The following is a 25,987-nucleotide window of genomic DNA, read 5'->3' as shown; positions in this document are numbered from 1 at the left end:
TCACTCCACGGCCAAAAGGATGAAAGAGAGTGAGTGGCTGAGCATTTGGGGGGGAAAAAAGATATAAAAAGTTCAAACAAAGGGCTTCACTATTTATCCTGTCAACTCCACTTTGAGATCAAGATTCACAATGAAAGCAAAGACACCGCTCTCCACATTTTCCGGCGGGATTGTTATACCCCGGCTTCACATGCTTGGATTTCGCTGGCGGGTTGTTCTCTCGACACTTGGAAATTGTGCTGCCTGGGTTCAAGGTTATTAAGCGACTAACCAGCAACTAGTGTTTTGGCGATAAGAGAATCTAATGGCTGCTGCCAGCAGTCGGTTGGCAGTTGGTACGGGGGGAGATGTCAGCTGCTTTTCTGAGACAAAAGCCGTTGGGTTGCCCCGGATTCGGAACAACTTCTGAGCCAGCAACTGGAACACTCTCGGAAGCTGGGCTTTTTAACAAGTTTAATTCCTATGCAGCATTATGGATGCACACAATATGCAAAACATCCCAGTCTCAGAGCTTCAATGGCTTTAGTTATTTCACTCCAAAACTGCGGAGCAACCGGTTTCTTGGCCTATGTTCCGATTACGAAGGCAAATACCGGCCCAATGAAGAGAGCCTCAAAGGGCCTCAGCGTACTCGTATTCGCTGTTGTGACCTCTCCAAACCTCCGCTTCTCCGCCATACTTAGAAATAGGCATGTCTCGACACAAGTTTCTGCGCTTCACGACACTGTGATGTGAGGATAGAACTAGCTGATTGCCTTACATACATTTCGGAGATGAATGTCGCATGAATGCTCGCCGCAATTGACTCCATCATTGTCTAACCCTCGGACACAATCTCATCCAGGTCAGCATCTTACGACTTCCGCGAGATTGAGCCCTCTGGTCAAGTTTGAGGAGGAACACGCAGTTTGAGCTCACAGTTCGCAACTGCCCTCCCGCATAAGGCAATACGTCATCTGCACCATGCTCGCCCCGACCCCCATGTCGATCACCGCTCGCTCCCTCCATTTTCCCAGCCGATGAGACGCCTCCTTGATATCGTCGCGCGCCCGGGGTCCGCTCCAGAGCACCTCCGCTGCCGAGGCTGCTCGTGGCCAGATCATCTGGTCCATGTTCACAGGATCCACGTTCTCTGCCCACATGTGCGTTTCACCCCCTTCGAGCAGCGACTGCAGCTCTTCGGGTATGCCCTCCAGTGGATTGTATGTGTATATGTGTCGCCAGTTCTTAGTGGGGGAGCACCAGTCAAGATATGGCTCCTTGACAGCACCGGATCCCGGCCGAGGGTTGATAAACCCTCCTACTCCGCAGTCAAGATACCAGGCATCCCCTGATCCAAAGATCGTGCGGTAACCTTTCTCCAGGATTTGTCTGACTGCTGTAGAGTTTCGCCAGGCCTGTACAATAATCCCCCGGGTTTCTGATTGTTGCGAAGGGAAAGTAAGGTCCCAGTCGAGAACAAGCTCTTCCCAAACGATTGGTGTCAGTCCAGCTTCCATGATCTGCATATGCACGCGATTAACGAAATCCTGGAGAAGAGGCTTGAGTACTTTTGGGTCATTTGAACGTATGGTCTCCTCGAGCATATAGCTCTGGAGATTGAATTCATCCCCTCCTGTATGGAAATATGCGGTGAATGGAGATACTCGAGGTAAGATATCGGCCATAACGGTATCAAAGAAACGGCGAACAGCCGAATCATTCAGTTTCACCTGACCGCAAGGAGGTTCTAGGGCATATTTATCCCAGCTGTCGTTACCGAAAGCCACAAGTAGGTCTGGAAACGCATGCCCTATGGATCCTGTGTGGCCAGGCATGTCAATTTCGATGAAAGTAGAGACTCCCCTTGCTAACCCGTATTTTTGCACGTTTCGTAGATCAGACGATGACCAGACAAGTCTAGGATGATATGCAGCCTTAGCCGCCAATGACGGCAGCGACGGAATATCCAGAGGCCACGATTGGGAATCAGTGGCATGGATGTGCAGCCGGTTCAGCTTTACCGATGCCATGGCATCAATTGTCCTTTTCACATCATTAGGGCCGATAGGATTTCGTGAGATATCGAGGTTTAGACCTCGGTGGCTCCATTTTGGTTTGTCTGAGATTGAAATTGGGGCATACGGTGTATATACGCCACCAAACGAATGGGCATAGAACAGTTGTGGAAGAGTTTGAAGCGCGCGGAGGGTTCCAATTGGAGACGCTGTCAAAATCGTCGCCTTGCCTTTCTTAGTGATCCTGATTTCATAGCTTTCGTCTCCGCTTATATAGTCACGACTTAAAATCTCATCGTCTGAGGGCGCCTCTTCGATCAAAATCTCTTTGATCGCTTCCTCTCGCCTCAGAGACCGTAGCTCGAACGATTGATTACGAGGATGAAATTTCCAAGGTACAAATCTGGTACGCCGAAGCTCCTTTCTGGTGCGCTTTATGGCTTTCTTGAGGATATCATCGACCGACTTCTCTGAATTTGGGTGGAGATTCCCAATACCGAACCATTGCGGTTCTAGCATTCTCATTAGACGGCCATAGTCCATGCTGGCAGTGAAATAGCTCCCACCCTCATCATAGACCCTGAACTCCCCACGTTGATAGGTAAAGCGAACTGACGGATCCAGCAATACCACAGTGTCTCCGTGCGTATAGTGGGCAGGTTCTGGCCAAATCGCAGAGACGAAGCTACCAGCTGTAAGGAGAAAGTAAGATACAACTAGGAATCGCATTTTGGTGGTGATGAACGACGCAATGATTTTGATTCAGATATCTTGGATTATTAACATGCAAGGCCATCTTACCTCTGCTAGCGATGTAGGTTGAGGTCGAGCGACGTCTGGCTACATGGCGTGTACACACTTACGCACGTGCTGAGGAGCTGCTCGTAGTGAGATGTCGCAGAGAAGGTGCAAACAACAAAACAAACAGGCGACGATCCGCTGATAAGATAGCAATGGGCACCAGCCACAAACACACGATTGACTCAGCACCTGCTTAGTAATATTATGTGTGTGCTGTGGCTAGGGTGTGGTGTGGCTGTCGCAGTCTTTGAGCAAGCAGAAGCAACCTGCAACAGAGCTTCGCCTTCAAGCTCGCTGCTTCATCTCAACAGACGTTCATTTGAGATGGTGGGAGGTTGATACTTGTATTCCCTACTATCACCAAAGCGCTAGTCATTTCCTTTCTGTACATCAAAGCCTTTGTCAAGATCTCTCGTCCAGCGCACGTTTTAATACCGTCTTCTGCCCGATCGCCACTGAATAACGGGCTCTTTCACCGATCGCATTTTGCACGATACCCGCATCATGGCAATCTCAGTCGAGTTGAATACGCCTCTAGCTCAGGCTCTCAATGAAGTTATACAACCCAAGTTGGTGGAGGTTGGGTGGAGTACGGGTGGTGGAGATGATTCGGCGCTGGCCGAGTATGTCATTTTGATGCTGGTAAACGGCAAAACACAGGAACAGATCGCGTCGGAATTGGCAAACGACCTCCTCGGCCTTGGGCCCGATGACACGGAAGCTGTTGACTTTTCGAGATGGCTGTTCGAACAAGTCGAGCTGTTAAACAAGCGGTTAAACGGTGAACTGGCCGAGCCAGAGCCAGAGAATGCAGCGCAGGCTATTCCATCATTTACCGAAGGGAGCGATGATGCTGCCGCACCTGCCAGTGCGCCTCTTAAGTTTGATGCCGAGATGACTGATTCTCCTTTACAACCTCGAGAGGGCGGACTGTGAGTTTATCCCTGCTTTTAATGTCTGCGATGTCACGGGACTGATGTTTCTTGTCTTATTAGACCAAGCGGTCCCAGAAATATGCGAAATCCTAAACAGAACGGAAGAGGACGGCTTTTAGGCCAAATAACGAGGGCCATGGACCGATCAAGCGAGTCCGTCCTACATCGGGTCCGAAATCAAAGCGGCGCCGAAAGAATAAATATGCATCGGGAACCGCCAAGGGGTCCTAGAGCCTTTCAAGCAAGGGGTGGTCGCTCCGGAGGGGGCAGGCAGGCCGGCGGAATGGGGATGAACATGGGAATGGGTGCTATGGGAATGGGAAATAACCCAATGCAGAATATGCCTCCCGGGTCCAATATGATGACGCCCCAACAACAAATGCAAATGATGGCCTTATTTGAAGAGCAGGCTCGAATGATGGCACAGTTTATGCCCGGGTTCGTTCCGCCAGCCATAAACCCCGCTTTTCAAACCGCGCAAGGAATTCAGAATCAGGGGCGATCATTATTTGAGCGCGCGGAACATCACAAGGATAGAAATCCTCACTTCCAAAGACATCATCAGAATGGCCGGCAGCATAACCAGGGCACCAACATGGATGTAGACGGTGGCCCAAAAGAAAGTACGGACACTCAAATGGAAGAAGCACCGCAAAGCGAGTCGCAGGATCGAGGAACGGAAGGTGTTTGCCGCTACAACCTGAGGTGTACGAATAAAGATTGCCCTTATGCCCACCAGTCGCCGGCGGCGCCGGAAGGTACTACAATTGATGTCTCTGATGTCTGCCCGTTTGGAGCTGCATGCAAGAACCGAAAGTGTGTTGCTCGGCATCCTTCTCCAGCACAGAAAGCAATGCACCAGTCGGAAGAGCTCTGCAAGTACTTCCCGCACTGTCAGAATCCTCACTGCCAATTCAAGCATCCGTCTATGCCTCTGTGTCGGAATGGAGCCGACTGCTCTGTTCCCGGCTGCAAATTCACCCATCAGCAAATACCGTGTCGGTATAAGCCATGCCTAAATCCCACATGTCCTTTCAAACACTCTGAAGGGCAGAAAGGAGTCTTCTCGGACAAAGTTTGGACCGCTGAAAGGAAAGATGCCCCTCATGTTAGTGAGCGCAAATTCGTAGCAGATGAAGCCGGGGAAGAGGAGTTGATCAAACCACCACCCTCGTCCAGCGAGGCTGAGATTGTTACCTAAAAGCATGGAGTCTTCCCTTATCCCGAAAGCACTAGGCTTCGATGTTGGTGAGATTTGCGGATATTCCCTTAAGACAGGCCCTTTGTGCCGATAATTTCCCTTGTGTTACTTGGTCTTTATTTTCTTTTGGCATGAATAATGGCGTTCATTCGGATGACTGGCCAAACTGGGATCCAGGGGAACGGGAAATGTTCATAAAGTTCTTATTCTACAGCGCTCGTTCTACGGTCAATTGTTAGATACTAAGAAATGTACAGTTTGGGATTTGAACATTTACACCGCTGGCTTCCTTTATCATTGTTAGGGTACTCCGTATTCAAGAATAATATTCAGAAACGCGGATTATTGCCACATATTATAGTTAAAAAACAAACCCGCATTGCAAATGGCGATCGGAACCTCGGTGATCCGTTCATCGGGGAATGGCGACCATGGATTGCTAGTGTGCGATGCCCCCGTAAATACATCGAAGTATTTTATCCATTGAACAGAATATCCAATTGATATCTAATGAACTTGCGTTCATTGCGGCATAATCTCTTTCTCCTTGAATCAATCGATTTGGCTGCCCTGCAATGCGTTCGCGATGTTCGTCCGCCCATGCAGTTGAAGAGCTATGGACGCTTGCTCAAGCACACAGGTTTTCCACCAGGCCACGCGTTGTATTTTCGAAGCACTTAAGGAACCGAACTCGACTTAATTTCTCATCCACAGCTAGCAATGACACAAGAAATGTCGCAGTAATCGGTGGCGGCATTACCGGCCTTGCAACTGCTTATCATCTTGCAAAAGACCAATCGACTAAAGTCACGATCTGGGAGCGCTCAGATCGTCTAGGCGGATGGCTGGATTCTGAGAGGATCAACGTCAATATTGGTGGAGATGTGCTTTTCGACTATGGACCTCGCACCCTCCGTGCGACGGCGAGTGCGTTTTCCACTCTCGAACTGGTGGGCATTTACCTGACTTGTTACAGGCTTATATGGTTGCACAGAAAGCTGATTTAAGTTCTGATGATATATAGATAAACGAGTTCGGTCTCGAAAAGCAGATCCTTCGTACGGGCATTCATGACGCTGCTTCGCGCAACCGCTACATTTATTACCCAGACCACCTTGTCCGCCTACCAGGACCGCAACCCGGGGCCGGCCTGCTCGTAAACCTCATCTCCAATGCTATAGGCGTATTTACGGAACCGGCGTTGAAGAGCTTACCATGGGCGCTGGCGACCGAGCCCTTGAGACCCTCTCGTCCCAAAGATCTTGATGACGAATCCGTGGGAGATTTCGTAGCTAGGAGATTGGGGAAAGACGTTGCTGATAATATAGTTTCCGCTGTCTTTCATGGTATCTATGCTGGTGATATATATAAGCTCAGTGTCAAGACAATATTACCCCGTATTTGGGAGTATGAAATATCGAGGCGTGGCATCTTTGGGTCGTTGCTCAACACTAAGAGGACGCTACATCTCCCGTACGATCTTTACCACGAGGGAAAAATAATCAGGGAAGAGAAAGGAAAAGAATTTCTTAGTAAAATCGGCTCCTACATCTCTGGTGCTAGTGTCTTTGCCTTGAAAGGGGGGATGGGACAGCTGGTCGAAGCCTTGGATACGTCGCTTTCCAACTCTCCAAACGTTGAGATAATTACGGGTTCAAGTGTCGATCACATAGAGCGGCGTGATACTCAATGGCGGGTAAGTGTGAGCAGTTATAGTGTTCAAGACTACACGTATGCTAAACATACTTTACCCTAGATTGGAGCGAAGGACTACAATTGTGTCGTCTCGACTACTTCGTCTGCTGAGCTCCGCCGACAAATAGCTCCCATTCTGACAAATACTGGAGCCCTCGTGGCGCTTGAAAGTCATAATTACGCCGTTAACGTAATGGTTGTCAATTTCTTCTTCAGGTCTCCAAACCTGGTGCCCGTCCACGGTTTCGGTTACCTGATTCCTCGTTCTATACCCCTGGAACAAAACCCTGAACGTGCCTTGGGTGTTGTGTTTATGTCCGATTCCAACGTCGGTCAAGACACAGCACGGGGTACTAAGCTCACCGTTATGATAGGAGGCCACTGGTGGGACGGGTGGAGAGACGGGGATTTTCCCGATGAGCGGTCGGGAATTCAAATGGCCAAAGCAGTGCTGAAGCGTCATCTACATATTAATGAGGAGCCGATTGTTGCCAAGGCGAAACTGCTGAAAAATGCAATTCCGCAGTATACGGTTGGACATACTGCTCGGATGAAGGACCTGCATTTTTCACTTTCACACGTGGCCCCGGGGATAAGGCTGGCTGGAGCATGGTACACTGGGGTTGGAGTTAACGATTGCACACGAGCTGCAAGGTTGACAGCCCACTCAATCCTTTCAGGTAAACGTGAAGAGACGGGGTTAGAAAAATATCTTGATGAAAATGTAGCAGGTTACGAATTGCCTCTTGGGAGCTCGGGCTAAAGGATCCGGCGTATTTCACCTTGGCTTATAGATAAAACTTAGGATAAAAGAATATGTTATGGATTGAGAATCTCTCGAACCATAGATCCAAGGTGATCAAGCTATCTCCACTCATAGGTGGTTGTGTTTTAGACCCTTTCAATATCAAGGTTTGTCGTCATAGGATTCACTGACAGGGCATTTTATACTCCATGGGAAACGCCAGGCCACTTGCCAGCTTCGGTCTCACTCAATAAGCAAGTGTGTCTCCCATAAATCGGCCGTACACTTCATATTTCTGGATTGACAGTCCCGAACCACCGACCGAATCCTTGCTTATGTGTTCATACCCTATACGGCCCTCGCAAATCATCTTACCGGTGTAGGATCATTATTCATATGTGTCATGTGTCGTTACCACTTTGCCGCAGGAAGCAAATTCGCCCTGGAACGTCTGGCGGTCTTCACACTGCATCTCCCTGCTCCTTCGTAGTGGTAGGTCCCTTTACCTTCTTCTCCCCCTCCGAATCAAAACCCAAGGCGTCCAACTGACGAATCAACTCTTTGATCCGGATAACTTTCTCGAATTGTTCAGGAAGTAAATTCTCCCCGTTATCCTTTTTGTCGCGAAGTTCCCGAGCCTGCTTGAGTTTCTTTTTCAAATTCCGCGCTTTCTTTTCCCTCTCCACTTCTGGATCTACAGAAGCCTCGGCCTCCTGGCCTCCGGGAGGTCCGTTACGCCAGTTTCCTTGTGCCATAATTCCGCCGTTGGCTTTGTTATCCTCAGCTCCGTTGCTCATTGCCTCATTGGTGGACTTTGCTTTCTTCTTGGCTTCACGTCTCTTTGCGTTTTTGGCGCTTGCTGCCGTGGATGGCTTAGAATCGCCGTCTTTCAGCCCTTCCGCGCCTGGAACACCGGCTTTAATGCGACTCTTCCATGATTCAGTTGCTTTGTTTTTGTAGAGTTCGACGTCCTCCGGTGGTCGATATCCGGGTCGGATGCGGATCTCGCGACGAACAGATCCATCAGCTCGAATGGAAGAGGGGACATGGCGCTCACCCGTTGCAGTGTTGGTGGTGATTCCAGAAGAGGAGACACCGGGTTTGGTTGACATGATGGTGCAGCCTTTTCTCCAAGGCAAGCTGGGTAACTAGAGGTGCTGAGAGCTGCTGCTTGTGATTGTTGGAATGGAAAAGAAGAAGCAATAGCTAGATCACAGTGACTAAAAAGGATACCATAATAACATGTTGTTGAGAACAGGTTTCACCTTCTTTCGTCACAAGGGCGATTGTCCGTCTCGTCCTATGTGAGTGAGTTAGTCTGGACTGTCTCTTGGAGGGATGTCTGGGCCCAGCCAATCAGAACACAGCAAATTCCCGATTCCGTGATTTCTCGATCAACCAGCTTTCTCCTCCAACATCACTCTGTGAGGACAGGCGTTAACTCTCAAGCAGCTCCCTCTGCCATTATTGTTGCATTGGAATCCAGAGTATTCTTCAGATACTGCGATCTACCTTCACAATGGCTGGAGTAAGTCCCTTCATTTGATCCCTTTGAGCGTCCAGAGGAAGCTAATTGCCTTTCCACCGGGCAGATTTCCTCCGCAATCTACAAGTAAGGAACCGCGCCCCTTCGTTCTCTAGAGAGAATTGGACAGAACTCATAGCTCCCCTAGTACCCTTATCCGACGCAATGCCGTCTTCCTGAGCACGATATTCGTCGGCGCGTTTGCATTCGAGATGTACGTCCCCCTCCATCTTACCAAATAATGCATAACTCGCAATTCGGATAACTCACATACTATTCTACAGTGCCTTCGATACCGTCAGCAACAGAGTCTGGGACACTATCAACAAGGGTGTATGTGCCGGTCCTTCCCTCTTTTGTTTTCTACGCGATAATCGACTAACTCGAGGTACAGCGACAATGGAAGGACATTAAACACAGATATATCAACAAGGAGGAAGAATAAATATCTGCCGGGATTATCTTAAAATAATTTTTGAAGCTTCAAAGCAGACCACTTGTACAGATACAAATTAGCATGGCCGAATAGAGAGATATTTCTTTGTTGTTTTGTGTTGGGACACAACATGGCACTGCCAACTATCCTTCAGGCATCTTAGGGTTTTGCTGGCTGATGAATTCTGAATCTGTGGCTAGCGGCTATTGCCCGTGGCCTACTTTTGCCTTGGGATTTCGGTCCAAGTCCATCCTAAGCCAGACTGTTGTGGCTGTATCTCATTTCGCCTTAAGATTACACCAGGACTATCTGATTTTGGAAGTGCGCCCGAAATCTGACACTTGTTGATACAAAGCTAATATTAAGTGAATGAAATTGTGCAGAATGTAGTGGTTTTTAGTGAAGTTTCCTGTGGGAAGTAGTGATTGTGCATGTCCAATATCCGTTAAAGCTATTGACTAAGATCACTTTTGCTCTTCGAAAGCTCCCACCAGATAGACTCGTCATCTTCTCCTAGTTTGAATTTATTTCCTGACCTTGCTTATTTCTGTTCATCATTGTATTGTCTGAGGCCAATGTGATGATATCTGCTCGGAGCATCTACCTTGTTCTTTAAATACATATTTATCGAACTCCACATCAACCCAACCCACCCCGCGACACCAGACAAACGGTTCTCCAACCGCCAGTACTTCCACCACTATATACCACTGACTTAAACCCTCGGTAACCATCTCATGCCGAATGAATGAGCGAATGGCCGGCCCACCTCCAAGATGAAGCCATCAGAGCTCGAGTTAACGCTTGGGCGAGCGTTGCTCTCGCATCCCCAGAAGTACGAGTACCGCTACAACGAAGACGCAGAACATGACCTTCTACAACTCCTTTTCCGGTCTTTAGCGGGTTTCAACGATGAATATTTACGTATCCTATTCCCCGATGGTAATCCGAGCGATTACTGGCAGCTATCCGCAGCCCAAGGCATGGTCGAAGGGGCAGAATATACTGAAGCGGCGCGTGGCAAACGATGCGGGCATGTATTCAAGGTGGGAGAAGCGTCATATCGATGCATGACGTGTTCTACCGACGATACATGCGCTTTATGTGCCCGGTGCTTTGACGCTTCGGATCACACTGGCCATAAGTACCACGTTTTCGTCTCCGGGGGCCATTCTGGGTGCTGCGACTGTGGAGATGAGGAGGCTTTCAGGCTCCCTGTGAACTGTGCTATCCATACGGACCTAGATGGGAAAGCAAACAAGGGTAAAACATCGTCGCAGCTCCCCGCAGATTTTCTCGACAGTATAAGAACCACGATTGCTAGAGTATTCGATTATTTCTGTGATGTTATATCGTGCTCTCCAGAGCAACTCCGGCTCCCCAAAACGGAGGATAATATTCGGCAGGATGAAGTTGCTTCACGATTATCTTGTGAATGGTATGGTGGTGAAGATCTCGAAGAAGAAAGCCCCGAGTTCGCCGTTGTATTATGGAACGACGAAAAGCACACGATCCGTGAAGTTACCCAGCAAGTTGCTCGGGCTTGTCGTGAGAGTTCTCAGTTTGGCCTAGACCGAGCGAATGAAACAAATGATTATGGAAGGAGTGTCGTAAAGTATTCAAAGGACCTATCTAGCCTACTTCGCGTTTCCGGGGTCATCGAGCAGATCAGGGTGACGGTAACCGTCAGATCGTCTAGAGATACCTATCGAGAACAAATGTGCGGTACGATTATTGAATGGTTCTCTGACATCGCTGGCTGCCAAGTCGGTGGTGATAATGAGGTTCTGAGGCGGACAATTTGTGAGGAAATGCTGAGTCTCTGGCGACCCGGTAGCCGCGCATCTAACGTTGATATTGGCATGAACGGTATTGATGACCACTCACGTGAGGAAGGGAGAAGTATTCGAGTTAGGGTAGGGATTACCGCACAAGGGCAGGTGATTTTTGGACGTGACCTACCGCTGGATATTGATGATGACGAAGAAAATGAAGATGAAATACGTGAAGCTGTTGATGTGGAAGGTGGAGTTGAAGTTGACGTGGATGAGGACGAGGACGAGGATGAAGATGCCGACGACGTCGACATGGATGCAGCTTTGGACCTGGCGGACTCGTATGCGGACGATCTTGTAGAGGCTATACTTGCAGCCAGGACCGAAGCGAGAGAAGACTCAGATGTCGAAATGGGCACCGAAGACGGCCTGGAGGCCGGTGAAGCCACACTGGCTGGGTACCCTCAACCACCACCACCGCCCCCGCCGCCTCGTACTCGAGAAGAAGAACGGGTAGCTGAACAAATGGCAGCTATTCTTGTTAACCCAGGTGCTTACACAGGTTGGCCGGAGTCAAGGCTGCCAATTGGAAGAAATGAGGACGGTGGAGAGGATAGGGAAAACGATGAGCAGGAAGGAAGCCAAGCGCAGGGAGGAAATCGAGGCCCGCTCGGTGCAAACAATATCAAAATTCCTAAAACCCCCGGATTACGGACCAAAAGGTCTTCAAAGGCGGCGCCATACTGGGAAGTCAAGCCTGCACGCTATCATGAGCATGGATACCTTGCGTACGAAGATCTTCGGAAGAGAACGAGACTCGACTGGCTGATTTTGTATGATCTACGGCTTTGGAAGAAGGCGCGCATAGATGCTAGAGAGCTGTGCTTGGGCACTATCGTCAATATTCCCGAATTCAAACGGATTCTTGGACTTCGGTTTTCTGCCTTGTATACAGCATTGGCCCAACTGTATCTGATTGCGGATCGAGAGCCGGACCATTCCATTATTCATTTATCACTACAGCTTTTGACCACTCCATCCATCACGGAGGAGATCGTTGAGCGCGGAAACTTCTTTACTAACATCATGGCAATCATTTACACCTTCCTCACCACTCGACAGGTTGGTGAAGCCCGGGATGTGAACCCGTCTGTAACACTTGCAATGGATTCCGGCTCAATGACTAACCGGCGATTGTATCACTTTTTCCTCGATTTGCGTTATCTTCTCTCTTCGGAACATGTCCAGAGCCGGATTCGTTTAGAACGACGATATCTTCTGCAATTCCTTGATCTCGTTAAACTTCCTCAGGGCATCTGCCCGAATGTCCGAGCCGTTGGAGAGCATGTGGAATATGAGACAGATTCCTGGATCAGCGCCTCGCTCTTGATGAAAGAAATTAACAGGCTCTGCCGACTTTTCTGCGAGGCTTTTCAACCAGACAGACTCAAAGAAGGCCAGTGTCATCTTGCAGAAGCTATCATCGCTGCTAGTGTTTCTACAATGGTGAATTCTGTTGGTATCGAAAGGAAAAGGTTTGACCAAGCTGAGATTAAAGAGCTGGTTCATTTCAAATCGGTTCCCTATGTTGAATTCGAAATTGATGCTCTCAACAAAGTGGCACGGCACCGGATTGTGGATTTTGTTGTTGAGCGTGGCTCAATGAGTTTTCACCATCCACTCCACTATACCCTCTCCTGGTTATTAGAATGTGGCAGGACCATGCACTCGGAAACTGTGAGAGACCTGCTTTTACGAGCAGCCGAAATTTCGAAGCATAAATTCTCTAAAGCACTGGCTCAGTCATTTGATAACGAAGATATTATGCTTGCGATGTTCGACTATCCATTGAGAGTTTGTGCATGGCTTGCCCAGTTGAAAGCTGGTATGTGGGTAAGAAACGGCTTGAGTCTTCGTCATCAAATGGGTCAATATCGATCACTCATGTCTCGTGATGTGTCATACTACCGGAATATTTTTATGATACAGGTTGCAATGGTTGTTTGTGATCCGAGCCGTGTTTTAGCTACAGTTTCCGATCGATACGGGATTACGGACTGGGTGAAAGGAGGTTATGTCGTCCGTCCGGGTTACGACGACCCACAACATATCGACGTTGCTGAAGAATTTATCCATCTGTTGATAATGCTGGTCTCTGAACGGACATCACTGATACCACTTGAGGATGAAGCCACTATCCAACGCGATATAATCAAAAGAGATATTGCCCATGCACTGTGCTTCAAGCCGCTCTCATACACGGACTTGGTGAATCGCGTGAGCGAAAAGGTGTCAGATTCAGACGACTTTCCTGACGCGCTTGAGGAGGTTGCGACTTTCCGAGCGCCGGATGGCTTGAATGACACGGGCATTTTCGAGTTGAAACAAGATTATGTCGACTTCATAGACCCGTATGCTGCACACTACAGCAAAAATCAGCGAGACGAGGCCGAAAATATTTTCAAGCAATGGATGGCGAAGAAAACTGGGAAAAAGCCAGCTGACGTTGTTTTTGAGCCGAAACTGAAGCCAATTTCTAACGGTCTTTTTGCAGATCTTAGCCATTTCACTCAGACACCTCTATTTGCGCAGATTATACATCAGTGTCTCGAGTATTGCTTGATGTTTAAGATTTGTACGCCGGGTGTTACAGCAACTAGAGTTGAAGCGCTGCTTCATATGGTTCTGCATCTACTGCTCCTAGCGGTTATGGAGGACACCGCTGGCGAAGATGACAGTTCCGCAGAGAATGCAACTAAATCATTCACTTCACACGCCCTATGCAGGATGAAGTCTACACAACTTGGCGAGCTGACTATTGTTGGCTTGCTCCAACATGTATCCACTGTGCCTGAATTTGAGTCCTGCGGATCAAAAATCTGTCACATTCTTAAACGACTCTGGCAAAAACGTCCTAAAACCTATGCTGTGGCAACGGAGGGTCTTAAGTTTCCCTACGACAAAATCGAATCCGAGTCACCTGCCCCTGGTGTGGAAAACGAACTGGACTTGAAAAAGAAACGCGCACTTGATAGGCAAGCAAAGATAATGGCCCAGTTCCAGCAGCAACAACAGAACTTTCTGAGTAACCAGGGTGAAATTGATTGGGGGGAAGAAGATTTTAGTGCGGATGAAAAAGCATCAGTACGAAGTCCTACGGAGAAGAAATTGTGGAAATATCCTGCAGGAAACTGTATTTTCTGTCAGGAAGAAACCAACGACTCGAGGTTGTACGGCACATTTGCCTTGATGATAGACAGTATGATGTTCAGGCAGACGGATGAATGCGCGCAAAATTCAGTTGGAGAAGTTATGGATTGTCCATGCAGCCTGGACAGATCAGCCGATGCCATTCGACCTTTTGGCATAGCCGGTCAGAATCGCGAGCAGGTACGTCGTCTAGATTCGACTGGTGGAGAAGTCATTTCGGAGAAGCAGGGCCTCGGTGAAGGATTCCCTCGATCCCATGTAGCCAGGGCACCCATTATGACTGGTTGTGGACATATCATGCATTACACCTGCTTTGAGACCTATTGCAACACAACTTACAGGCGTCATAGCCATCAAGTTGCTCGCAACCATCCAGAGCGGCTGATGCTGAAAGAATTTGTGTGCCCCCTTTGTAAAGCACTTGGCAATGCTTTCCTGCCGATTATTTGGAAAGGTAAAGAAGAGTCATATCCAAGTGTTTTAGTCACGAGCGAAGCATTTGATGAATTTTTGGACGGGAAACTTATCCAGGCCGCCTCTCGGTTCCGGAACCACGCCCTGATCATGGAAAGTGACAAGCTTCACACATCTGGTTATCAAAACTTCTTTGTTGATTATGTGTCCAAGAATGTCATCTCCCCGCTGTCAAACAAAGTGGAACAACTGGTTACGCCTTCCCTCCCGTCATTGACATTTGGGCCACCCGCTCCAAGAATGCCAATGCCTGGGCTATTTCCTCCTGGAGAGGATGGGTCTATTTTGAACTCTCTACATCAAGTTCCCGGCATACAGGATTCTGCAGTTTCTGAACTGATGACTGTTTACAAAAGACTGCGAATGACTATGCAGTGTAATGCAATGCCGTCTCGCTTCGGTTATCAGCAAAATACCGTTACACCGGACGACTTGATCCGCACAGATACCTTGATTAAAACATTTGGAGCATCGATATCGGCTGTAGAGATATCTCAGCGTGGCGTGGGATGTGAACCTGGCGCGACTCTGCTTGATACCATTCCTCGGATGACGTTGACTCACCTACGCATTCTATCTGAGACGGCACTCTCCTACGCCGCTATAGGAGGCCTGCAAAACTCGATGGCAAATAAAACGGTCTACGAATTCCGTGATATGCATCGTCGGAAGTTGTGTCAGCTATTCCTTGGGCACCGTGGAATTTCTGGGCTTGCCAGTCTTGCCAATGAAAACAAAAACATTGAGCCATTATTCGCGATGGACACGTTTGTCTTCCTTGCGGAGTGTTCACTATGTCTAGTCCCAGTCCTTAATATTGATATCCATCACGTCGTTCGTATCTGCTATGTCGCCGAAATCATTAAAGTTGTGCTCAGTTTTATTCTTCGTCCTGAAGGGCTGGTAGCACAGTTGAACTGTTCCATGCTCCTAATGGTCGATGAAGCAAAAGAAGAAGCCTTGACGCAGGGACCAGATTTCATCAGGGGCTTTTTCGACTGGATTGTTGCGACATACCGAGCTTCAGCTTTACGGGAAACTCGAAATCCCGGCGCCCTTAACTTCGACGATCCTTCCCCATATATATTGAGGGTACTTGCGAAAGTTGCGGCCAAATACGCCCTTCCATTCCTGCGAAAGGTTGCCATTTTGCTCCACGTGCAATATGGTGTTGAGTTTCCCAACACTGGGGTCGATTGCGCCGATCTATCAGAAATTGATCGATTGACGAGTCTTCTACGGCTGCCCACTGTTGAAGAGATATTTGCTTCTTTTTCGGGAGATCCTCGCGAGAATCCCTTGGATTCATTGGCCTCCGGGTGGATAGCTCACTGGAATACGTCGAGACCAAAGGGGGAAGGCCGTCGTCCGGAGGGACCGCCGCTATCTCACCCAGCGATATATGAGCTAGTAGGATTACCAAAGTACTATGATACTTTGTTCGACGAGGCCAATCAGAGACGGTGCCCCACGACCGGAAAGGAATTAACCGATCCTTGCCTGTGCCTGTTCTGCAGCGAAATATTTTGCGGTCAGGCCACCTGCTGCATGGACGAGTCAAAGATCGGTGGATGTAATCGACACGTGGAAAAGTAAGCTGTGTTTTCTAATTGGCATTTAAAGGATTTACCAAGTTACTAACAAATATGCGACTCAATCATAGGTGCGGCAAGAATGTCGGTGTATTCATTAACATCCGCAAGTGCGCCGTGCTCTTCCTGCATAATAGGCACGGCTGCTTCCACGTTGCACCGTATCTTGACATTCACGGCGAGGTGGATCTGGGTTTTAGGCACCACAGACCGCTTATCTTGAACCAGAAGCGTTATGATCGGCTTATTCGTGATGTTTGGCTGACCAATGGAATCCCAGCTACTGTCAGTCGAAAGATGGAATCAGAAACCAACACGGGTGGATGGGAGACTCAGTAAGGCATGAGAAAAGTGTTTGGCGATAAGAAATTTCCTTTGCATGCTTCGCATGGAGATTTATTTTAGCATAGGAATAACTATGGGTTATACATGATGCTTGCGTTGAAATGCAGCACCATGTCCGGAGTATTGTCTCTCATGATACATTTTCTATGGATGTACGAATGTATTACGGTGTTTACAGCGGGGCCTGTCTATGGTATGCTTCATTGTTAAGACTAGGCAAGGCAAAATTATGCCAACTAGCTCTGTTAATGGAATGATTTCTCTGTTCAAAATTCTACAAAAGCGAGGCAGATATCCATGATGTAAAGACGGGATTTTGTTGTTCCGAACCGGTTTCGATTGAGGTCGGACCTACTCCGTAGTGGACCTAATGGGAAGCTCGACGGCTTGTTGGCATGCGATGTGCTTTGCTAAAACCACGCTCAAGCTGACCCAAGGCCATGAATAACGAACAGTTTAGGCGGCTATTATTTGATAACCCGCCACCGTCCTCGGCGAATAAATTATCGCCGCGGCGTGACAAGGATGGAGATACCAGCGGAAGTACGCCCAAGGCCGCAGTGCTTGGGTCGAGGATGCGTTCGAGCATTCCCATGACGCCGTATGTCCCTCACATTCACTTTGTTTCATTTTGCTTCGGGTCGTACCCGCCAGACGGCGCTAACTTAAGCATTATTCAGCCGCGCCGTTACCAGCGCGAACTTTGCCCGCCAACTCGCCGAATTCCGACGGGAAAGCCAGCCGCCACCAGCGAAGAAATTCAAGTCCTCTGCGCCAAAAGGCACGCGATACTCCGGTGGCTACGTAGATCGCACTCTGCTGCGGCGACAGGCCGAGGAAGGAGATGAGGATGCAGCAGATCGTGATTCCCGCGCGAAGAGAGTGAAGGCGCTGGAGGATATGGTGAAGCTAGGGCAGATTGATCAAGCTACGTTTGAGAAGTTGAGAGGGGAAATAGGGCTTGGCGGTGATTCTAGTAGTACACATCGGGTCAAAGGCCTAGACTGGAAATTGTTGCAAAGAGTGAAGGCGGGTGAGGATGTTGATGTGCTTGCCGCGGCTGCCCCAGACGAGACTCACGAGGACGATGGAGCCGGAGCGGACGATGAGTTTGAACGAGTCCTCGAAGAGAAGGAAAAGGATGTTGTGCAGGCTGCAAAGAAAGAAGAGAAGGTGAAGAAAGGCACTATGGCCCCGCCGCCACGGAAAATGACGAGGGATGAAATTCTGAAGCAGTTGAAAGCTAGTCGGGCTGCCGGCACACCAATTTCGTTAGCACAAGAACCTCCAGCGTTATCACTTGGAGCGAAGTTTAAGAAGATTGGAACAAGTGATCAGAAAAAGCGGTGGATCGAAACCGACGAGAATGGCCGGCGGAAGGAAATTTTGCTCGTTACCGACTCAGAGGGAAAAGCCAAAAGAAAAGTGCGGTGGTTGGATAAACCTGATGGGAATAAGGGTGACTTGTTGGTAGTGGATAAGGACGCAAAGCCGCTGGGCATGGATGTCCCAGCAGAAGTTCTTGCACGCGCCAACGCTGTTGAAGAGAACGATGACGACGGCGATATTTTTGAGGGGATTGGAGCGGATTATAACCCTCTTGCGGATATCGGCGATGACGACTCATCCTCGGCAAGCGAGGGGGAGACAGAAGCAGAGCAGCCTTTGAAGGATAAAGCCCCGCGAGAGACAGAACAGCAGAACGAAGGCCCAACTAAACCGTCTGCTTCTCGAAATTACTTTGCTACTGGTACTACGACTGAAATACCTGAAACAACATCCACCAGTCCACTATCCTCAGACCCTACGATTCTCGCTGCCCTCAAACGTGCAGCGGCGATTCGGCGCAACTCCCCTGCCCCCGAAGGTACTGAGGAAGAGGAAGAAGCAGACGAGCAGGTTATATTACGACGAAAGAAGTTTTTGGAGGAAGCGAGACGGCGCGAGAGGGAAGATGCTATGGATCTCGACATGGGATTCGGGGAGAGCAGATTCGGGGATGAGGAAGACGAAGAGGTCTGGGAGGAGCGTGACGGGGGAAATAAAAGAAAGCGAGGACCGAAAAAGAGGAAAGGGAACAAGGATAGCGCGAGCGATGTGATGAAGGTGTTGGAAGGGAGGAAGAAAAGCGCTGGGGGAACGTGACCGTGTCGGGTTTGGTGATTTCTTTCGATCGAACGACGTTTCGAGAACTCTTCGGCAAGTCCAACATCCGAAGGTGTACTCCATACGGAGCACCTATCGATACACATATTCCTAGCTAAAAGCAACAAAACCATGTATCTCAGCATAGGTGGTAGACAATGCTGCGAGCGTCCTGGACTAGCTCAGAAAGTCTCCAATCGCAGCCGGTGTATGGTTTCCTTGCCACAAAGCAACAACGATACGCATGTGGGTCCTTGAGAGCACCAGTGTCGATCGGGCAGCTGTCGTTTCGCCGTAGGAATAGGAAAAATGGATCGCAAAATTCTGTACGGAATACGGAGTACTCCGTAGTTCAAAAAGGCCACTCGGGGCTGCAAAATAGGAACCGACTGGGCGATCTCCACCGCACGGAGCCGCTTCGAGAGCCCGCCTCCTGAAGACTCCCGCGACTACTCTGTAGACCGCCAAACAAACGACCTGGCCACGAACTCGGAGCCAGTGCCGGGGTGTTTCACCATTTCAGGGCCCGTCGAGGCCCACGGCTCCACCTCCTCGGCCGGCCAGAACAGCGCTGCCAGACGTCGCCGTCTCTCTCCGAGTGTTTTGGCCGAGTCTGGTTGGAGCTTCAGCTGCCCATTACCTAAGCACACCGGATGCGGCTTAGCTCAGCCCTAAGTCCACTTTTGCAGCGATTCAAACCTTTCTTGGTTAGCGCGATCAGAGAAACACGCCAATTTCCAGCCGGCCGATCGCCGCGTCACAGACACCACCACCATCATCATCGACCTGATCGTCCAAGACAAAAAGCAGGGTAAAGATGCATCGTTGTGCTTCATGCACCGTTTTCCTTCGAGCCCAACAGCCGCCTCATGCAGCCTCACGCTGACTGCAGCCCCTCACCCGTCCTATCTGCCATGCCCACGCCCACGCCCACGCCCACGGTTACTGGTGGTGCCCGTGGCCCCCAGTTCCTCAGGTTCACCTCACCCGTCTGCCCAATCACCTTCGTCCTGAGCGGACGGGCCAATGACAGCCAGGCGGCCCTTTTTTGAGTTCAGGAACCGAGGAGGAAAACGAGACCTGGAATCACTGATTTGTGAATTTTGAGGGCAACCAGGCTGCCAACTGGCCAGTGGCCAGTGGCCGCTTGTTACGCAACCATTGGGACACGCAAGGTCTTTCCATGGTTTTTTGTCGCCCAGGTACGGAGTAAAAAAAGCCTGCAATTTGACGCAACGGGGAATCAACACCGCTCAGTTACCGCCCCCCCCCCCTTTTTTTTTTTCACGCCCTAGTTGGTCATTGCAGGCCAAGCCCATCCTGATATGTTGGTTTTTGCTTGCTTGTTTCATCTAAAACAAGGCTTTTTGAAGTAGGCCCGTTTGCTGTCGGTAGTTACGAATAGAGGGTGTTACATATGTAACTAAGTCTGGGTATCTTGGCGGTCCATCGGACAGTTTCCTCCTCTGGCTGATGGAGCTACCTTGGACTTCTCGGACTAACCGCCCCCGGTACTGCATTCTCCACCTTTCCGGGAACCACTGCTTCGGGCTGGGATTAGGCTCAAGTCTCAAAGACCAGAGCGGTCTTCGAACAGTCCATCTCCCCACTCCTACGGAGTACAGCCTCCCCGTCAGGTTCGCTCGGAAAGATGCCGTGTTGCACATATGTATATATACGGGCTGGTCTGCCCACCTTTCTCTCATGCTTTTTTGTTCCTTGGAAAATCGATTGCTTCGCTGTCTTGACCCTCTCGCTCCTTCTTCTCTTTCCTTCCTTTCTGTCGTCTATTGATTCCATTCCTTTTGGTTTAAGCTTCTGGGAGGCGCAGCATTCTATACTGCATCTTCTTCGGGCTGTTCATTCCTTGAAATCCAACTTTCTTGAACTCGCTGTTCCATTTTATCCTCCCAGGTTGATTCTGGTCGAGTTGTATTCTTCGCTACGTGCACTTGACTCGGTCTCAGAGCAGACGAAGCAATCTTTCATTACCTTCCTTTCTGCAAATATGGTGTCCTTCAACATTCCTTTCCTCACTACCTTGTTGGCCAGCGCTGTCGTCGCTGCACCACTTCATCAAACCCGTTCCGCCGAGGGAAAGCGTGGTCTCGCCTACAACAATCCCGATGCTCTCAGGCCTTTCAAGGGTACGGCAGCCGACTCTTGGAGCTACAACTGGGGAAGCTCCCCTGGCAGTAGTGCTGCTCCAGATTATGTCCCCATGCTCTGGGGCCCCAAGCTCTTCAGTAGCTGGGACTCTTCATCTGTCCTCTCGTCTGGCTGCAAGAGCATCCTTGGTTTTAACGAGCCCGATCACGGTGATCAGGCATCCATGTCACCTGAATCCGCCGTCGACGCATTCAAAAATCTTCTCACGCCCCTCGCCGGCAAAGTCGAACTTGGGTCACCTGGTGTGACCAACGGTGGCGGAAATATGGGTCTCACCTGGATGGAATCGTTCCTCAACGGCTGTGCTGGCAGCTGCGCAGTTGATTTCCTCGCCGTTCACTGGTATAGCCCAGCCAACGAGATCGAAGGGTTCAAGCAGCACATCACCAAGGCCATCGAGCTCGCCAAGAGCCATGGAATCGAACAGGTCTGGATTACCGAGTTCCAGGGCCTTGGGGATGACCAGGCACAGATCAATTTCCTCAACGAGGTGCTTCCATGGCTTGATTCCAACCCTGGCGTCGCCCGCTATTCTTACTTCATGGCCGACACATTAGTTTCCGGCAACCAGCTCAATGCTGTTGGAAAGGCTTACGCAGGCGCCTAAGCAGTTCGATTTTCCACCAAAAGAAAAAATCTTTTAGGAGGTTTACAAATAAATGTTGTGTTGATACGATTGATCTTTTCTTGTAACTAAGTTTATGGCTACTATGCCTTTCGATTCTCCTGCACCCAGCTCAAGATGCCGTTCGTTGCTGTCGTTTCTGTTTAGTAGGGTTGCCCTTTTGATACTTCGGCTTCCAAACTTCGAAGCCTTCTTTTTTTTTCTTTTCTTTTCTTTTCTTTTTTTTTTTTTTTTGGACGAAATGAAATACTACGAAGTATGATTCACGGAACTAAGAAGCCAACCGAGCCTTAGAAGGCTTTAAAACGCCGCTCGCCCGATTACTCCAAAGGCGCAGTGTGCTCCTTAAGCATACTATTAATTATTAGATGGCACAAGTCTATATTCGACCGTTAGTCATGAGTCATGCCCCGAACCCAAACCCCACCATCATCGTCACGATAATAAACGCTATCTGCCAGAGAAAGAGAGAGAAGGCAAAAAGGTCGAACAGATTGAAATTCCCATACACTTCAAGTCATAGGCGTGTCGCCATCAGCGTCCACCTCTGACGCTGCCGCATTGTCAGACTCCTCTCGAGGCTCAAAGTCTGCTTTGATGCTCTGGCCCTCTTGATCCTGTTCAACAATCTCCTCCTCTTCCCAGAGTCGAATAGTCATATCCATGCCGCAGCTGACGATTAGCCGCTTTCCCCCGACGCAGCATGCATCTGCACCTAGAACAACGTCTCTATGACCCTCGAGCCTTTGGAGTATCTTTTTGCTGACGACATCCCAACACACCACCGCGCCGTCTTCACTCCCACTAAATACAAAAGCAGTAGGCGGCCCACCCGGCGCATTATACGTCCCAAACCCACCAGATATACTGTACTTCTCATTTTTATGTCCCTGGTAGGTTTTTATGCACCGACCTTCGACATAGTTCCACAACCGGATACATCCATCCAAAGTCCACGCAAGGACGTATTTCCCATTCGGAGAGAATTTCACACCCATAACCGGCGGATTATCTTCGTGTACTAGAGTTCGTAAACACTGTCCCGTTGCGGAGTCCCATATTCGGATTAGCCCGTCGCTAGCGCAGGAGGCTATTAATGTGCCGTCACGGATAAAATCGATGCCTGCAACTGGATCCGAGTGAGCGGGGAGGGATCGCATGACACGGGCGGAGCGAACATCCCAGAGGAACACGGCTTCGTCGTAAGAACCACTGACGAGCATGTTGCCTTTCGGGGAGAAAGCGATGGAGTATATGTAATTGTGATGACCTAGGAAAGGCGTTGGGTGTTGTTTTCCCTGGGTGAGTGAGGAGCGTCAGTATCGAAGCCGGCTAGAAGTCAGAGAGTAGAGAAAAGCCTGTACCGTCAAAACATTCCATAGTCGGATGGACTTGTCGTCGGAGCCGGAGGCGATGAAGGTCCCGTCTGGGCTCCAGCATAAGGTTGATATCCCACCAAGATGACCTTCGAACGTGTGTATGAGCTTGCCCGTGGAAGAGTTCCAAACGCGTATGGTACCATCCGCAGCTGGCTCCCTCGTTAGACCGATCGCTCCAATAAAAGGTGGACTAAGCCGGAGGTACTTACAGCAGCTGGCAATCATCGATCCATCAGGCGAAAATTGAACCGCCGAAACCCCTCTCTGGTGGCCCTTCAAGACCAACTTCTGTTTATAGTTCAATCTTTCTGGTTTAGGTGGCGGAGGCGGAGGCGGAGGGGTAGGTGTCCGCACACGCACAGGCCTCTCGGCCTTCTCCTTTGCCCTGTTCTCGTCTTCAGATGTGTCTTCGCTACTTTCCTCCCCTTCATCGTCATCATCATCGTCTGCATCCTCCGTACGATGTCTTTCTGATCGGCTACTTTCCCGGGGCGTCGAGAGGATGCTGCGACGCATCGCGCTCTGCCTTCGCCAATATGTATGGTGGTGATCGACCGCCAACTCATCCGGGCTCTCAGAATCGCTATTCGTAGTTTGGCGAGGCGTAGTTTTGTACGGTCTGGGTGACTGGTACGTTGTTCTCACTTGCTTGAGCCAGCTCGCTCTTCGCCGTTCGACATCCGAGTTGGCACCCAGCTCGTCGGAGGAGGAGTCTTGGGAGTGGGAGCCACGGCGGTCGAGGCGCCGCCTTTTAGCGGGATGGGTGTTGTCGCTCATGGCTGCAGTGCCGTGTTCAGGCGCCCGAGAAACCCTGGCGTGACGGTGGCAGGCGGCATCCAGTTCGCGGTGAAGCTGCTGCTGCTGCGTCGAGCGCACTGCATCGCGGCGGAAAGTTCACAGCGCGCCGCCGGCCAATCAGCGGGCTCAATCCCAGGCGGTGACTGAGGGCAGTATTCACGCTTTTCCCTCCGGGCGACCAGGCGACGGCGAGACGATCGTCGGAGACCCGCGCTGTTTATTCGTTCCCGCGTGTTGTCGTGTGTATCTGAGCGAATAGATCTTTTAATAGATTGCCTTTTTTGCTTGTAATTTACGCCCGTTCCTCTCCTCCGTCACCACCACTCTCTCCCCGCGGCGTTCCAATGTTCTCCTCGCATCACAGCGATGACCTCCCGCGGAAGATCAATATCCTAACTCTCAACTGCTGGGGCCTCAAATTCATCTCCAAGTATCGCCGGGAACGTCTTCTAGAGATTGGAAAACGGCTAGCCAGCCTCGAACCCCCGCCTGAGATCGTCGGGCTGCAGGAATGCTGGACACAACAGGACTACAATAACATCCGCAAGGAGACAAGACACATTCTTCCATACGGAAAGTTCTATTTCAGCGGAATATTTGGGGGAGGGCTTGCAATTCTCTCAAAATGGCCCATCGAAGAGAGTAGCATGTTTGGCTACCCCCTGAACGGCCGACCAACCGCTTTCTTCCGCGGCGACTGGTTCGTCGGCAAGGGGGTTGCCTGTGCAAGAATACGGATCGGACCTGGGCCAAGTGATATTGCAGCTGTATTCTGCACGCATTTGCACGCGCCGTACGAAAGGGAGCCGCACGATTCATACATCTGTCATCGAACAGCGCAGGCATGGGAGATGGCAAAGCTGATGCGTGGAGCCGCAGAGAAAGGTCATCTCGTTATTGGGCTAGGGGACTTTAATATGCTTCCTCTCTCACTGGCTCATCGGCTAATCACTACGCATGCACCTGTGCAAGATGTTTGGCGATACCTGCACCCCGATTCTTCCCTGGGTGCGGCGATCGACGCAGTCGAAATGGCGCGAAAGAGGCCAGTCCCTTCAGCAGAGTATAACCTGAGTGAGAATGGTGTTACATGTGATGGCCTCTTTAATACGTGGCGCTGGAACAAAGGACAACAGAAACGGCTAGAGAAAGAAGGACACATCGAAGTGGATGGGAGACTACCCGACCCTCTAGGGAAACGCCTCGACTACATATTCGTCGGAAACGGTGGACCGACTTTGCAGCCTTCTTCCTCGAGTCCAACTCAGTCATCAGTACAACAACGTTCCGATTGGAAATGGACCATTGAATCTGCCCGCGTCAGTATGACGGAACGCCATCCGACTCTCCACTGCTCCCTCAGTGATCATTTTGCCGTTGAAGCCGTAATCTCACGCAACGTATCAAGTGGTGAAACATCTTGGCAAGAAGAAAACGCGTCATTTCTTCCCATCCAGAAGCAAGAATCTCCCCATTCTCATGCACCTTCGAACACAGTAACGACGGTCACTATCGCCACAACGCTCCCCAAGCCTCCTACCCCATCCACATGCACCTCCGATATGTACGACGAGATAATAAAAATGATACACATCTACAACCTTCGAGAGCGATTTCAGCGACGTGCACGCCTCGGCCATTTTCTCGCCTCTCTTGGTGTGTCCATGTGTTGCCTAATCGGGGTTTGGTGGTCTCCGCGTGCGTTCGTGTCGTTTATACTATGTCTCATGAGCACACTGAGTTTTGCAGCTGGTGTCATTGACGGCTTGATTGGAGGATTGTTCGTGAGTAGTGAGCTGAGGGCGTTGAGGGAGTTTGAGTGGGAGATTAGAAACGCGAAAAGACTGGCATTGGGGATGGGGTTGGATATAGAGGAGGATTTGGGGCAGCTGGGGAAGCCATCTCGTGTTTAAGGCCGCATGGTTTTATGTATTTTCTTAATCCCTGCCTGATTTGAGGGCGTTTTGGGGTCTGTTAGGGTGCAAACCGTTTTTGACATGTAATTTTACGATTAGCGAAGTGGGATAGTTTACGATTCTTACGGCTGCAAGCGAGTGTCCAGTTACGGTTGGAGCTTATGCTTTCGAAGTAGGTACATGATAGTAATAGATCTTTCGGTTTTGTCAACTAAGTCTGAGGC

General features: G+C 49.9%; 10 protein-coding genes across 10 annotated transcripts; 7 read left to right on the top strand and 3 right to left on the bottom strand.

Moving 5' to 3' along the window:
- Positions 1-624: 624 nt before the first annotated feature.
- Positions 625-2,726, bottom strand: NAG2 (N-acetyl-glucosamine-6-phosphate deacetylase; the record flags this gene model as incomplete). Its single annotated transcript, XM_066123717.1, has 2 exons — positions 625-2,509; positions 2,564-2,726. The coding sequence occupies 2 exons, from the start codon at positions 2,724-2,726 to the stop codon at positions 915-917; spliced, it is 1,758 nt and encodes a 585-aa protein (XP_065979792.1). The 3' UTR covers positions 625-914.
- A 361-nt stretch (positions 2,727-3,087) lies between these two features.
- D8B26_002054 (uncharacterized protein) lies at positions 3,088-5,198 on the top strand. The gene is made up of 2 exons (XM_003065995.2): positions 3,088-3,730; positions 3,794-5,198. Exons 1-2 carry the CDS (start codon positions 3,303-3,305, stop codon positions 4,932-4,934), a joined length of 1,569 nt encoding a protein of 522 aa, XP_003066041.1. The 5' UTR covers positions 3,088-3,302; the 3' UTR covers positions 4,935-5,198.
- A 299-nt stretch (positions 5,199-5,497) lies between these two features.
- On the top strand, positions 5,498-8,605 carry HEM14 (oxygen-dependent protoporphyrinogen oxidase). Its single transcript, XM_003065994.2, has 3 exons — positions 5,498-5,884; positions 5,959-6,630; positions 6,691-8,605. Exons 1-3 carry the CDS (start codon positions 5,510-5,512, stop codon positions 7,390-7,392), a joined length of 1,749 nt encoding a protein of 582 aa, XP_003066040.1. The 5' UTR covers positions 5,498-5,509; the 3' UTR covers positions 7,393-8,605.
- Positions 7,450-8,605, bottom strand: D8B26_002052 (uncharacterized protein). The gene has a single exon (XM_003065993.2). The coding sequence runs from the start codon at positions 8,484-8,486 to the stop codon at positions 7,836-7,838; it is 651 nt and encodes a 216-aa protein (XP_003066039.1). The 5' UTR covers positions 8,487-8,605; the 3' UTR covers positions 7,450-7,835.
- Positions 8,606-8,784: 179 nt separating this feature from the next.
- D8B26_002051 (uncharacterized protein) lies at positions 8,785-9,482 on the top strand. The gene is made up of 5 exons (XM_003065992.2): positions 8,785-8,902; positions 8,967-8,986; positions 9,048-9,113; positions 9,184-9,232; positions 9,294-9,482. The coding sequence occupies exons 1-5, from the start codon at positions 8,894-8,896 to the stop codon at positions 9,342-9,344; spliced, it is 195 nt and encodes a 64-aa protein (XP_003066038.1). The 5' UTR covers positions 8,785-8,893; the 3' UTR covers positions 9,345-9,482.
- Positions 9,483-10,111: 629 nt separating this feature from the next.
- Positions 10,112-16,974, top strand: D8B26_002050 (uncharacterized protein; the record flags this gene model as incomplete). Its single annotated transcript, XM_003065991.2, has 2 exons — positions 10,112-16,386; positions 16,458-16,974. The coding sequence occupies 2 exons, from the start codon at positions 10,112-10,114 to the stop codon at positions 16,723-16,725; spliced, it is 6,543 nt and encodes a 2,180-aa protein (XP_003066037.2). The 3' UTR covers positions 16,726-16,974.
- A 151-nt stretch (positions 16,975-17,125) lies between these two features.
- Positions 17,126-19,429, top strand: D8B26_002049 (uncharacterized protein). Its single transcript, XM_003065990.2, has 2 exons — positions 17,126-17,332; positions 17,412-19,429. Exons 1-2 carry the CDS (start codon positions 17,172-17,174, stop codon positions 18,874-18,876), a joined length of 1,626 nt encoding a protein of 541 aa, XP_003066036.2. The 5' UTR covers positions 17,126-17,171; the 3' UTR covers positions 18,877-19,429.
- Positions 19,430-20,589: 1,160 nt separating this feature from the next.
- D8B26_002048 (uncharacterized protein) lies at positions 20,590-21,890 on the top strand. Its single transcript, XM_003065989.2, has one exon. The coding sequence runs from the start codon at positions 20,885-20,887 to the stop codon at positions 21,650-21,652; it is 768 nt and encodes a 255-aa protein (XP_003066035.1). The 5' UTR covers positions 20,590-20,884; the 3' UTR covers positions 21,653-21,890.
- Positions 21,891-22,182: 292 nt separating this feature from the next.
- SWD3 (WD domain protein) lies at positions 22,183-23,826 on the bottom strand (the record flags this gene model as incomplete). Its single annotated transcript, XM_066123716.1, has 3 exons — positions 22,183-22,968; positions 23,035-23,198; positions 23,259-23,826. 3 exons carry the CDS (start codon positions 23,824-23,826, stop codon positions 22,183-22,185), a joined length of 1,518 nt encoding a protein of 505 aa, XP_065979791.1.
- Positions 23,827-24,191: 365 nt separating this feature from the next.
- Positions 24,192-25,777, top strand: ISC1_1 (phospholipase C type enzyme; the record flags this gene model as incomplete). Its single annotated transcript, XM_003065987.2, has 1 exon — positions 24,192-25,777. One exon carries the CDS (start codon positions 24,192-24,194, stop codon positions 25,758-25,760), a length of 1,569 nt encoding a protein of 522 aa, XP_003066033.1. The 3' UTR covers positions 25,761-25,777.
- Between the last annotated feature and the right edge of the window lie 210 nt (positions 25,778-25,987).

The sequence above is a fragment of the Coccidioides posadasii genome, chromosome 1 (assembly GCF_018416015.2).
Source record: "Coccidioides posadasii str. Silveira chromosome 1, complete sequence".
NCBI lineage: Eukaryota > Fungi > Ascomycota > Eurotiomycetes > Onygenales > Onygenaceae > Coccidioides > Coccidioides posadasii.
Note: the sequence above shows the minus strand (reverse complement) of the source record. Positions and strands in the feature narration are given on the sequence as shown.

What these genes read in the sequence shown, in the direction of transcription:
- D8B26_002054 (XM_003065995.2), top strand. Translation starts at nt 3,303, where the DNA reads ATGGCAATCTCAGTCGAGTTGAATACGCCTCTAGCTCAGGCTCTCAAT. An exon ending in CAACCTCGAGAGGGCGGACT is followed by an intron (nt 3,731 to 3,793) that starts GTGAGTTTATCC and finishes TTGTCTTATTAG; the next exon opens with ACCAAGCGGTCCCAGAAATA.
- HEM14 (XM_003065994.2), top strand. Translation starts at nt 5,510, where the DNA reads ATGCGTTCGCGATGTTCGTCCGCCCATGCAGTTGAAGAGCTATGGACG. An exon ending in CGTTTTCCACTCTCGAACTG is followed by an intron (nt 5,885 to 5,958) that starts GTGGGCATTTAC and finishes GATGATATATAG; the next exon opens with ATAAACGAGTTCGGTCTCGA. An exon ending in GGCGTGATACTCAATGGCGG is followed by an intron (nt 6,631 to 6,690) that starts GTAAGTGTGAGC and finishes ACTTTACCCTAG; the next exon opens with ATTGGAGCGAAGGACTACAA.
- D8B26_002052 (XM_003065993.2), bottom strand. Translation starts at nt 8,486, where the DNA reads ATGTCAACCAAACCCGGTGTCTCCTCTTCTGGAATCACCACCAACACT.
- D8B26_002051 (XM_003065992.2), top strand. An exon ending in GGCGCGTTTGCATTCGAGAT is followed by an intron (nt 9,114 to 9,183) that starts GTACGTCCCCCT and finishes ACTATTCTACAG; the next exon opens with TGCCTTCGATACCGTCAGCA. An exon ending in GGGACACTATCAACAAGGGT is followed by an intron (nt 9,233 to 9,293) that starts GTATGTGCCGGT and finishes CTCGAGGTACAG; the next exon opens with CGACAATGGAAGGACATTAA.
- D8B26_002049 (XM_003065990.2), top strand. Translation starts at nt 17,172, where the DNA reads ATGAATAACGAACAGTTTAGGCGGCTATTATTTGATAACCCGCCACCG. An exon ending in TCGAGCATTCCCATGACGCC is followed by an intron (nt 17,333 to 17,411) that starts GTATGTCCCTCA and finishes AGCATTATTCAG; the next exon opens with CCGCGCCGTTACCAGCGCGA.
- D8B26_002048 (XM_003065989.2), top strand. Translation starts at nt 20,885, where the DNA reads ATGGTGTCCTTCAACATTCCTTTCCTCACTACCTTGTTGGCCAGCGCT.